At 43.0% G+C, this 10,833-nt stretch overlaps 1 protein-coding gene across 5 annotated transcripts; it reads right to left on the bottom strand.

Annotated features, from left to right (window-relative positions):
* Positions 1–598: 598 nt before the first annotated feature.
* On the bottom strand, positions 599–10,823 carry LOC311123150 (GA-binding protein subunit beta-1-like). 5 transcript variants are annotated; one of them, XM_084158145.1, is made up of 8 exons: positions 10,740–10,823; positions 8,371–8,478; positions 7,990–8,157; positions 7,517–7,711; positions 6,966–7,176; positions 4,293–4,466; positions 3,138–3,253; positions 599–2,831 (listed from the first exon to the last, which is right to left on the bottom strand). In XM_084158145.1, the coding sequence occupies exons 2-8, from the start codon at positions 8,476–8,478 to the stop codon at positions 2,514–2,516; spliced, it is 1,290 nt and encodes a 429-aa protein (XP_084014271.1). In that variant the 5' UTR covers positions 10,740–10,823; the 3' UTR covers positions 599–2,513. The 5 variants fall into 5 exon arrangements, with proteins under 5 accessions (XP_084014271.1, XP_084014273.1, XP_084014275.1 ...); XM_084158147.1 differs by having other exon boundaries at positions 7,023–7,176; XM_084158149.1 differs by having other exon boundaries at positions 4,293–4,463; positions 7,023–7,176.
* Between the last annotated feature and the right edge of the window lie 10 nt (positions 10,824–10,833).

Below are 10,833 nucleotides of genomic sequence, written 5' to 3'. Positions count from 1 at the left end.
AATGCCACCAGCCATACTGCTTGTTCTGTGCGTGATTTCCTGCAAGACAGGAATGTCAGTGTTCTGCCATGGCCAGCGAAGAGCCCGGATCTCAATCCCATTGAGCACGTCTGGGACCTGTTGGATCGGAGGTTGAGGGCTAGGGCCATTCCCCCCAGAAATGTCTGGGAACTTACAGGTGCCTTGGTGGAAGAGTGGGGTAACATCTCACAGCATACTGACGGTCCCCTTTTTTCAGGGACACATTATTCAATTTCTGTTAGTCACATGTTTGTGGAACTTGTTCAGTTTATGTCTCAGTTGTTGAATCTTGTTATGTTCATACAAATATTTACACATGTTAAGTTTGCTGAAAATTGTTGACAGTGACAGGACGTTTCTTTTTTTTGCTGAGTTTAGATATGATCACTGTTCAATTTCATTTCACAGACCAGTCTGTTAAACTGTAGTGCCACCTGCTGGTCAATATGGAACAATGCATAAAACAAAACAGAGGAAATGGTACAGAGCCACCAGTTATCCATCTCTGAGAAGACTGAAGTTATCCAACAAACACTTCGAAGCATGTTCCAGATACCGGTTGTAACATTTTAAAAGACAGTTTTCATAGTTTTTTAATCAAAGCAAGCAAAGTCCACACAAAGTCATTCATGGCTCGGTCAAGTGCCCTTAACTGTGAGAGCAGTAGCGAAACAACGGGTAGATAGATCTATAAACCTGTCAAATCATGGTAAATGGGATTATTTCATCATTTGGTGCATACATGTTCACCTATACAATCTTGCAAAGAGATGCTAAGCTAAAAGGGACGATGTGTTTATAGTTTATATATAGGCAGTCTACATCCCAAAGCATTCAGATACACTTAAAACAGCAGGCCTCTTCCTACAATAACTTAAGGTGTTGTAGAGGTATTGGGGCTGGTAAGTAAAGAGGTTGTCTGAGGGGGTTTCAATTCTGAAACTCAAAACTGTGTGGTGTATTTTGTCCACCCAATTAGCCATGCTGGAAAATTCATTGTACAAGATGTACTCTCCTCTCAAAAACTGACCATGGATCAGTGTACATAAACATTATTTTAATGCTAAAATTGGAGTGTGTGTGATATATATATATCCATCTATCTATGTCGCTCAACATGGTTAAACTCATCAAATTGTTGTTAGACCCACTAAAGTAATTTAAAACCTGGGCAAGCGCATCCGATACATTCGGGACATATCAGAACTTGAGATCCACAACCTTAACTCTAATTTCAGTGGAAATCCCCCATTGACATCAATGCAAAATGTAGGCACAATTTAAAAGTCAGCTTTGGCATCTCAAGTTTAGTTTGGGCCCTTACTGAATAGCAGGCAGAGAGGACTTTCCTATAACACTCTTCAACCCTGAGAGATGACTGTTAACCCAGGAGTTGTCCATCACATTTTCATTCAGTTTGGGAGAACACAAACTTAAAGGTATCACGGCACAGTAACTGTAGTAGAAACAAGTGTCGGGACATGAGAAATAGTCATTGTCAGAAGGCCACAGCAAGCTAATTTGACACCCTTATTCCTGTCTGTCTCCGGCTTTGGGGAGTGGGGCTACTAGTGATTAAAGCCAAAGGGGCCTTGAAATGGTAGGAGGTTATTCTTTGTATCGACATCAGCGGGGGGAGAGTTGTGACTTTTGCAACAGTAAACCTATAAATCACCGCTGCACTATGGACGTGGCACCGACCACAACAACCACCAACCACAGAGGACAAAGCTAACGTGGTGCCATGAAAGTCAAAACACTGCAATTCACAACTTTGAAACAATTCATTATTACATTGTGAATGATGAGCCCAATACATGCTGGGAATGACTGTTGCCAACTACATGCCCTGTCATTTGTCCTGTAAGATGATTATTTTCAAATAGGCATTCTTAAATACCATTCCCATTGCAGTGGAGCCCATGGTGGTGGGTGGTAGGATGGAAGAGTGAGACAGAGGGTGACTTTTGAGACCTGAAGGAGTTGAACAAAACAAACAGCGTTCTCTCCACAGACCTGTCCTCTGGCACCATGGATGGACATGTCTTATAAACCTTGGATTTGAGTCTTGGGCATCTTATGATATGCTGTTGGCAACATGATAATGTATTTCCCACACCATTGACGTGTCTCAGACGCCATAGATATCAGAGACTGAGTGCCCCGTTTCTCCCAGGTAGCATTTACATTCTTCAGGCAGGCAACCTTAGAGTCACAGGCTGAGCAGGTCCCATTGCCGCTCCTCAACCAACCTCCTGTGACGCACCTCCTTATATTCAGCTCCTCGCTTCGCTACTTGTTTTAAAAAAACATGATTGAGGGAAAAAAACTACTGAAACGGCAGAAAGAGTAAGTAAATATTGTACAAAAACAAAACAGGAAAATTAGAAGGGGAAAAACTTAAAGACCTATGAAAACGCTGACAGGCTGACCCGTCGCCTGAGTTCGTGTGTCCATTTCTCCTTCCATCAGTGACATCAGTCTGTCTGATGTTATAAGATGACCTCGGTGTGGGAGGGCGCCGACTCCACCAGCGTCACCAGCTCTTCCGTCTTGATGATGATGGCTCCCTCCTGGAGCACCACCTCCTCGCCGCCCGACGTCTCCACCTGCACCCCCTCCTCCTGCACCTCCTCCTCCTCCTCGCCCCCAACCACTTCCTCCTGCTCGGAGGTGCCGTTGGTATGGCTGTACGACATGGCCTCCAGCTTCATACGGTACTGCTCTGCTTCCTGCTCTTTGCACATCAGCTGCTGCCGGTACTCCTGGGCTTTCCGGTTGGCCTCCTGCAGCTGCCTCTGTAACTGCTCCTAGACAGATGGATGAGAAATGGATGGAGAGGAGGAAGGACAGAAAGGTTAGACTGCAGGTCACACACTTGCACCCCACTTGTGCCAACTGCACAGTATCAAAGTACCAAATAATCTAAAGGGTTTGTTTTCTAATTTAAGCCCCCCAAAAATGTCACAGCAGCTTCTAGAATCTCTAGAGCAATATTCAATACAAAATATATGAACATAACATTTTGCTTGAGTCAGAAACCAGTTAAATGGCAGAAGCATATCAGTTCAATGTGTTGCACAAGAGAAAAGTGATCTAAAATGTGCCCCCCCGACCGTGTCTCCAGACTCCATGTGGTTGGCCAAGGCCTCCAGCTTCCTCTTGCGGGAAGGCGGGGGCTGGGGTTCCTCCTCAACCACCTCTGTCACCTGATTGGCTGGCATCGCCAACACTGCAAATCAACAGACAACAACAGCTCAGAGCCTGGAGAAACATACAGTATCGAAAGTGACTATAGGTTACTTATTAAACTACATAAATTATGAAGTAGTACACATATTGTTCTACAAAGCAACTAGCACAAAACAAATCTGCCAGAAAGCTAAAAACTGTTGTCTACAAACACAAGGTTCACACTGTCACAACAATAAGGTTTCTTGTAGGACAGGGTTTCCCAAACTTGGTCCTGGAGCCACCCCTAGGTGCACATTTAGTTTTTTTGCACTAGCACTACACAGCTAATTCAAATAACCAACTCATCGTCAAGCTTTGATGATTTGAATCAGCTGTGTAGTGCTAGGGCAAAAACCAAAACGTGCACCCAGGGAGGTGCCCAAGACCGAGTTTGGGAAACCCTATTGTAGGGTAAGTGGACATTCCACCATATGGCTAAACGTCTCTACTACTTTAATGCTGTGTTCATAACAAAGTGGGAAGGTGGTAATTACCAGTTGTGAAGTCACAAATACCAGTTAGATGCATTTACATTATTTGAACTCGTTAAGAAACGCAGATTGGCTAATGGCCAACAAGCTACATCAACCATATTAATAGATTGTTTTTTATAAATAATGTTTTGTTGTTGCATTTAACTTCTGAAAATGCTTTTATCAAAGTAATTTCCTTAGTAGGTGACGTCAGAGTTCAGCATGTACGAGAAGTCAGAGCTCAGGGATGATAGACGAGTTTCCCACTAGAAATTACCAGTTGGAGGGGGCGATAGTGGATTTTCCCAGTCGTATGTGGTAAATACCACCTTCCCACTTGGTTATGAATGCAGCATTAGAAAACCAAGTGCTGGTTTCCCAGCCCCAGAGAAAGCCTACTCCTAGACTCAAAAGAGCTTTCAATTGAGATTCTCCACTGAGCATGCTTTTTCAGTCCACGAGTAGGGTCCAGGAAACTGTTCGCAAATGGATAGGGGCTATAGGAAGTGGCTACAGGCTGAAATAGAGCACCGTTAAGTGACTAAAAGTGAGAAGTTCTCTTACTCGGTTGTCCGTGCTGCATGGTGACAAAGAACGGCTGACCAAGCCCTCCAGTCTGCAGGTTGCCGTGTTGGTCGGTGACTATGGTGATAACCCTTTGACCTTGCTCGTTCACCATGTGCTGGATGCTGCCGGGGTCCAAAGAATTGGCTGCTATGGCTTCCTCTGAGTCACCTGCTGTCAGACAAAGGGTCAAAGAGAGGGAGAAAAGGTTAACTTTTAGTGTCGACCGTCATTCTTATATTAGGAAATAGTTCATGTTTAAGCCTATACAGTTGAAGTTGGAAGTTTACATACACCTTAGCCAAATACATTTAAAAACTCTGTTTTTCACAATTCCTGACATTTAATCCTAGTAAAAATTCCCTGTTTTAGGTCAGTTAGGATCACCACTTTATTTTAAGAATGTGAAATGTCAGAATAATAGTAGAGAGAATGATTTATTTCAGCTTTTATTTCTTTCATCACATTCCCAGTGGGTCAGAAGTTCACATACACTCAATTAGTATTTGGTAGCATTGCCTTTAAATTGTTAAACTTGGGTCAAACGTTTCGGGTAGCCTTCCACAACAAGTTGGGTGAATTTTGACAGAGCTGGTGTAAACTTAGTCAGGTTTGTAGGCCTCCTTGCTCGCACACGCTTTTTCAGTTCTGCCCAAAAATGTTCTATAGGATTGAGGTCAGGGCTTTGTTATGGCCACTCCAATACCTTGACTGTTGTCCTTAAGCCATTTTGCCACAACTTTGGCGAGTGGCGCAGTGGTCTAAGGCACTGCATCGCAGTGCTAGCTGTGCCACTAGAGATCCTGGTTCGAATCCAGGCTCCGTCGTAGCCGGCCGCGACCGGGAGACCCATGGGGCGGCGCACAATTGGCCCAGCGTCGTCCAGGGTAGGGGAGGGAATGGCCGGCAGGGATGTAGCTCAGTTGGTAGAGCATGGCGTTTGCAACGCCAGGGTTGTGGGTTCGATTCCCACGGGGGTCCAGTATGAAAAAATATATATAATAATAATGTATGCACTCACTAACTGTAAGTTGCTCTGGATAAGAGTGTCTGCTAAATGACTAAAAAAAATAAATAAATATGCTTGGGGTCATTGTCCATTTGGAAGACCCATTTGCGACCAAGCTTTAACTTCCTGACTGATGTCTTGAGATGTTGCTTCAATATATCCACATAATTTTCCTTCCTCATGATGCCATCTATTTTGTGAAGTGCACCAGTCCCTCCTGCAGCAAAGCACCCCCACAGCATGACGCTTCCACCCTCGTGCTTCACGGTTGGGATGGTGTTCTTCGGCTTGTAAGAGACCCCCTTTTTCCTCCAAACATAACGATGGTCATTATGGCCAAACAGTTCTATTTTTGTTTTATCAGACCAGAGGACATTTCTCCAAAAAGTAAGATCTTTGTATGACGGCTGCGTGGTCCCATGGTGTTTATACTTGTGTACTATTGTTTGTGCAAATTAACGTGGTACCTTCAGGCGTTTGAAAATTGCTCCCAAGGATGAACCAGACTTGTGGAGGTCTACAATTGTTTTTCTGAGGTCTTGGCTGATTTATTTTGATTTTCCCATGATGTCAAGCAAAGAGGCACTGCGTTTGAAGGTAGGCCTTGAAATACATCCACAGGTACACCTCCAATTGACTCAAATGATGTCAATTAGCCTATCAGAAGCTTCTAAAGCCATGACATCATTTTCTGGAATTTTCCAAGCTGTTTAAAGGCACAGTCAACTTAGTGTATGTAAACTTCTGACTCACTGGAAATGTGATACAGGGAATTATAAGTGAAATAATCTGTCTGTAAACATTTGTTGGAAAAATTACTTGTGTCATGCACAAAGTAGATGTCCTAACCGACTTGCCAAAACTATCGTTTGTTAACAAGAAATTTGTGGAGTGGTTGAAAAACGAGTTTTAATGACTCCAACCTAAGTACCGGTATGTAAACTTCCGAATTCAACTGTATACATATTTTGGACTGTACTTTGTGGCAGTCAAAGTGTTGGCTCAATCTTCTCATTTAAATAAGCATTACATACAGTAGTAACATGTTAAAGTGCAAAGGATTTCAAGCTTTGAGAAAGTATTTACATCTGATCGGTGAGAATCAATGTTTCTTTTCTGCATGACCTTTGATTCCCACATCTCTCACATTGTGGTGGTCACTACCCCGTTGTGTGGGACCACACAGCATCAGAAGACCTTACCATCTTATGAGATCAGAGTGATAAAGGCCAGGGACTAGGCACTAGACTAGAGGAAACAAAGAAGCGTGGAGCATATTGCTCTGAGGCAGGGGGATCCTTGAACTCAGATGCAGCTGTTAACTGGAGAGACCAGCTGGGTTTTTTCCCCACCAAACTGGGTGGCCTTTTCTTTCCATAACCAGTGGAGGCTGCTGAGGGGAGGACGGCTCATAATAATGGCTGGAGCGGCGCAAATGGTATCAAACACATGGCTTTATTTGATACCATTCCACTGATTCCGCTCCAGTTATTACCGCGAGCCCGTCCTCCACAATTAAAGGTGCCACCAACCTCCTGTGTTTATAACAGCCACAAAGCCTTTGTCAGAAGACCAGTCATTTTAAATAGTATGTTCCCTAGCCTAACTGAAGGAGGTTTGGTGTGTGTGTGTGTTATATATATATATATATATACAGTAGCTACCAGAGTTGATGTTGTTGAGGAGGTCGGCCAGGTTGACCACGCCCCCCTGGAGCCTACCAGAGTTGGCCTTGGCAGCGTTGTTGAGGAGGTCCGCTAGGTTCACCACGCCCCCCTGGAGCCCTGGGATGCCCTGGATGATAAACTGAGGCTGGGCCGAGCTCCCAGTCATGCCAGCCTCTGCGTTCATGTTCACCTGGTTCTGCATTCCCTCCTATAGATAAACACATTGTCAACAACACTATCAGAGCATACACACAAGACCACAGACAGGGGAGACTGCCAGGATACAGATCATCAGAGTTACTACAAACAAAGGAGAGAACAGTTGTGTAAAGTGCTGCATTGAAATAAGAAGCAATGCAAAAACATCTGTATCTGGATAATTATGTAAATGCATTGTAATCCTAAAGGAGCATAATGTCAAAGAAGTTCAAAATAAGAAATGCACATTTTTGGAGCAAATCCTTAGGTACATTTTTCTTTTTTGGAGTCTATAATAGTACATGGAAACCTTCTTTCAATAAGATTCCACATACAACTTAAGGTCTCACCTGTAGTAGGAGCATTAGGTCTGCATTCTGGATGTCTCCTGCGATGTCAAATGGCGTCTTATCGAATTTACTGAGAGCGTGAACATCGGCACCATGTTTGACGAGCGTCTCTGCTACCCTTTGGTGGCCGTTCTGGGCGGCCCAGTGGAGAGCAGTCATCTTCAGCATGTCTTTGGCATTAATGTCTGCTCCACTCTGTAGAGAGTGACCCAGGAGAAATGAGGGGGACAGGGTAAGACACTTGGCAGATCTGGCAGTTTTTCTGCTTTCTTCGCACATGTATCCATGTTTTCTAGTGTACTTAGATTTAATAAATGTTGGTCAGAGAAAGACTAGGACTCCGCATCTGAAAATGGCCTCTGGTCAAAAGTAGTTCACTATATTAGGAATAGGGTGCCAGGTCAGACCCAACCTAGGTTTCAGGCCTAAACACACAATGAACAGCTAAAACCTTAGATAAGAGACGTGTGTACCCTGACTAATAGATCCACGATGACAATGTGGCCCTCTGAAGCAGCCATGTGCAGGGGAGTCCTGTCCACTTTGGTTCGGGCGTCCCTGCTGACCCCTGCCCTGAGCAGCACCTCGGCGGTGGAATAGTGTCCGTGTTGGGCGGCCAGATGCAATGGGGATGTGCCCAGCTGCTCAGAGTGCCAAAGAGAAAAAGGGACAAAGAGTCAAAACACCATACAGTTGAACTGGACTGGCACTTCAGACAACTTTTTACTTATGATCTTCCATATATTTTTTTGCATAACACAAACCAGCCAAAACCCTGGGTTGGGTAAAACTAGTTAAACTGAAGCAGATAATGAACATTTCCCAGATAGAGAAGTTAAGAGAGGAATCATTACCCAGTCTGTGGTGAAGGGAGCCCCGTTGGCCATGAGTGTCCTGACTTCATCGTCCTGGCCTTTCCGTGCAGCCTCAAGTAGTCGCTTCCCCAAATCCACCAGCGACATCTGAGACAACACAATTACAAAGCTTGCAGCATTTGGCCCTATGTGATTGTACACGTATGCAACTGTTGCAGTGCTGTTACATACACAATATTAGGTGGTTGTGAAGTTAACAGTTCACACAATGTAGGCCTTCCTACCTGTTACAGCTCATATAGTGTACACATAAATAGGGCCCTGTGTTTTGGTTAATTGTGTCACATGACCTGGATTTTAACCTTTATTTAAAGCATTTTCATCAAATTGTCCCCTTTTCTTTTTATGTCAGATGGTCCAGCATCATCCTCAGACAATTGCTTTCATTCTTGGTCCAATTCTCATTTCTGAAAAAGGCTTAAAATATAGGTTAAAATCCAGGTCATATGACATGATTAACCAAAACACAGGGCCCTACTTGATAAAGTATGTACTTTTATGCCAGCTTTGGAAACTCAATAATGGGTTAGGGTTCTCATGCATTTTTGTCTAGCTTAATCAAATGAGAGGACACTGCCCTGTACATATTTTTACAAATGAACATAGCTAGATGTGTTTTAATCCCATTTCAGATTTTACATACATAAAGTTACGTTATTAGCTATGCTAGATTAATTTTGTTTAACAACAGCAATCATGGAAGTATTCTAGTAGTAATGGAATTTACAACTTTGGCTCATGACATACGCTGCTGCTCTTACTGTTTATCATCGATCCTGTTTCCTAGTCACTTTCCCCCTACCTATATGTACATATCTAACTCAATTACCTCGTACCACTGCACATGGACTCGGTAGTGGTACCCCCTGTATATAGCCGAGTTATCTGGTAACTCATTGTGTATTTATTCCTCGTGTTAGTATTTTTCTCTCTGCACTGTTGTTTACGAAGCATGTGACAAATAAAATGTGGTTTGATTTATAACTTGGAGTTAGTAATGTGAGAAATCAATCGTGAAATAGACCAAAAAACACACGGCAACAAAGGGGCACGCTTTCGTTCTGTGGAGTGTCTGGGCGACAGGACTCTGTAAACGACACTGGTTTATATTGTTGCTGCATAGACTCGCGCAATATAGGCGAATGAGTCGATCCAATCCGGATACATGCTTATCAGACGTCCTATTTGAGCACAACACAATTAATGTTATAAAGTAATGAAGTTAGTGGTTATCTTACAGATATAACGTACATCACTCGACACCTTTTGCTATCACTCAATGTTGATATAATAAGTGATGGTAGTTTTCCATAAGGTCCAACAGGGAATAATAGGCTTGGTATACTGTTGAAAATCGTGTTGATCGGAATCATGCATCGGTAAACAATCATGCAGTGTTTTGTTTGACACAAAGTAACATGTTAGTAAAATGTGAACAGCTTGATGTGCACTTTGTTTTTGTTTGTTACATTGTAGCTAGCTAGTTGGTTTATTATTGCTACATCATGAAAGCCCACTATAACATGAGGCTCTCATTGCAAAAGCGTGATGATGATGGAGACGATGAGTAGCCATCTTATGCGCCTCGGTGGTGAAAACGAACAAGAGGCGGCCATGTGTTACATTATCCGTTAAATCATTCACCCACATTATTTAACAACCACGACATTTAAATACATGACAGGAAACTCTTTGATATTAAGTTGTTGGTTTTCCGGGGGAAGTCAGAAATTCCTATTTTACACGAAGAGAAAAAACTACTTCCACATCCGGTTAACAGCATTCTTTCTCGCACGCCTCATCAAATGGTTTCGCGCAATTTTTCAGATTTTAACGTTCGATTAATTTATAATTGCTTGTTTATCAAAGACGTGAGACGCCATCACCTTTACCGTGCGAGTATTTATACCATCTCATATTAGCCTGATGGGGCCAGGTTTGTTATCTAACCAACCATGTAGCTAGTTAGCTAACGTTCGCAAGCAATAACTAAATCTACATTAGCTAGCTAGCTACGTTAAGAACACGCACTTCTAAGAAATGTGAAAGTTCTACAAACTGTTTGGTGCGTGTGATTAATGTGGATTTTCGCACAATGTGCCAGCTTCGAAACTACCACGTTGCTGTGTTACTCGGTCTCGTAACTAGCCAGAGCTAAGGCTCCACATAGTTAGCTAGCTAATGCCTGACTAACTTTAATAAGAGCTAACGTTAGCTGGAGGCGGAATCCCGAATGGACGCATGCTAACGTTGTGTAGTTCTTACCTCGATAAGGCTTCAAATAAATGCTCTTAGGCTGCAGACATAAGTACATTGACTATACCCAATTGTTTTTCTATTCTCCTTACCTTAGTTAATGAAAATAAATAATATTTTTGTATTTAAACGAATACAAAGATGGCGGCTACTCGACACCGGAGGTGGAAACCGAGCCTTTTGAAC

Source organism: Coregonus lavaretus (assembly GCF_964263955.1).
Source record: "Coregonus lavaretus genome assembly, chromosome: 3".
Classification (NCBI taxonomy): domain Eukaryota; kingdom Metazoa; phylum Chordata; class Actinopteri; order Salmoniformes; family Salmonidae; genus Coregonus; species Coregonus lavaretus.
Note: the sequence above shows the minus strand (reverse complement) of the source record. Positions and strands in the feature narration are given on the sequence as shown.

Bases quoted from the DNA above. Each gene is read 5' to 3' on its own strand.
- LOC311123150 (XM_084158145.1), bottom strand. From the start codon at position 8,478: ATGTCGCTGGTGGATTTGGGGAAGCGACTACTTGAGGCTGCACGGAAA. The intron at 7,712-7,989 runs GTACACACGTCT...CACTCTCTACAG, and splicing joins TCGTGGATCTATTAGTCAGG to AGTGGAGCAGACATTAATGC. The intron at 2,832-3,137 runs GTCGGGGGGGCA...CCATCTGTCTAG, and splicing joins ACATGGAGTCTGGAGACACG to GAGCAGTTACAGAGGCAGCT.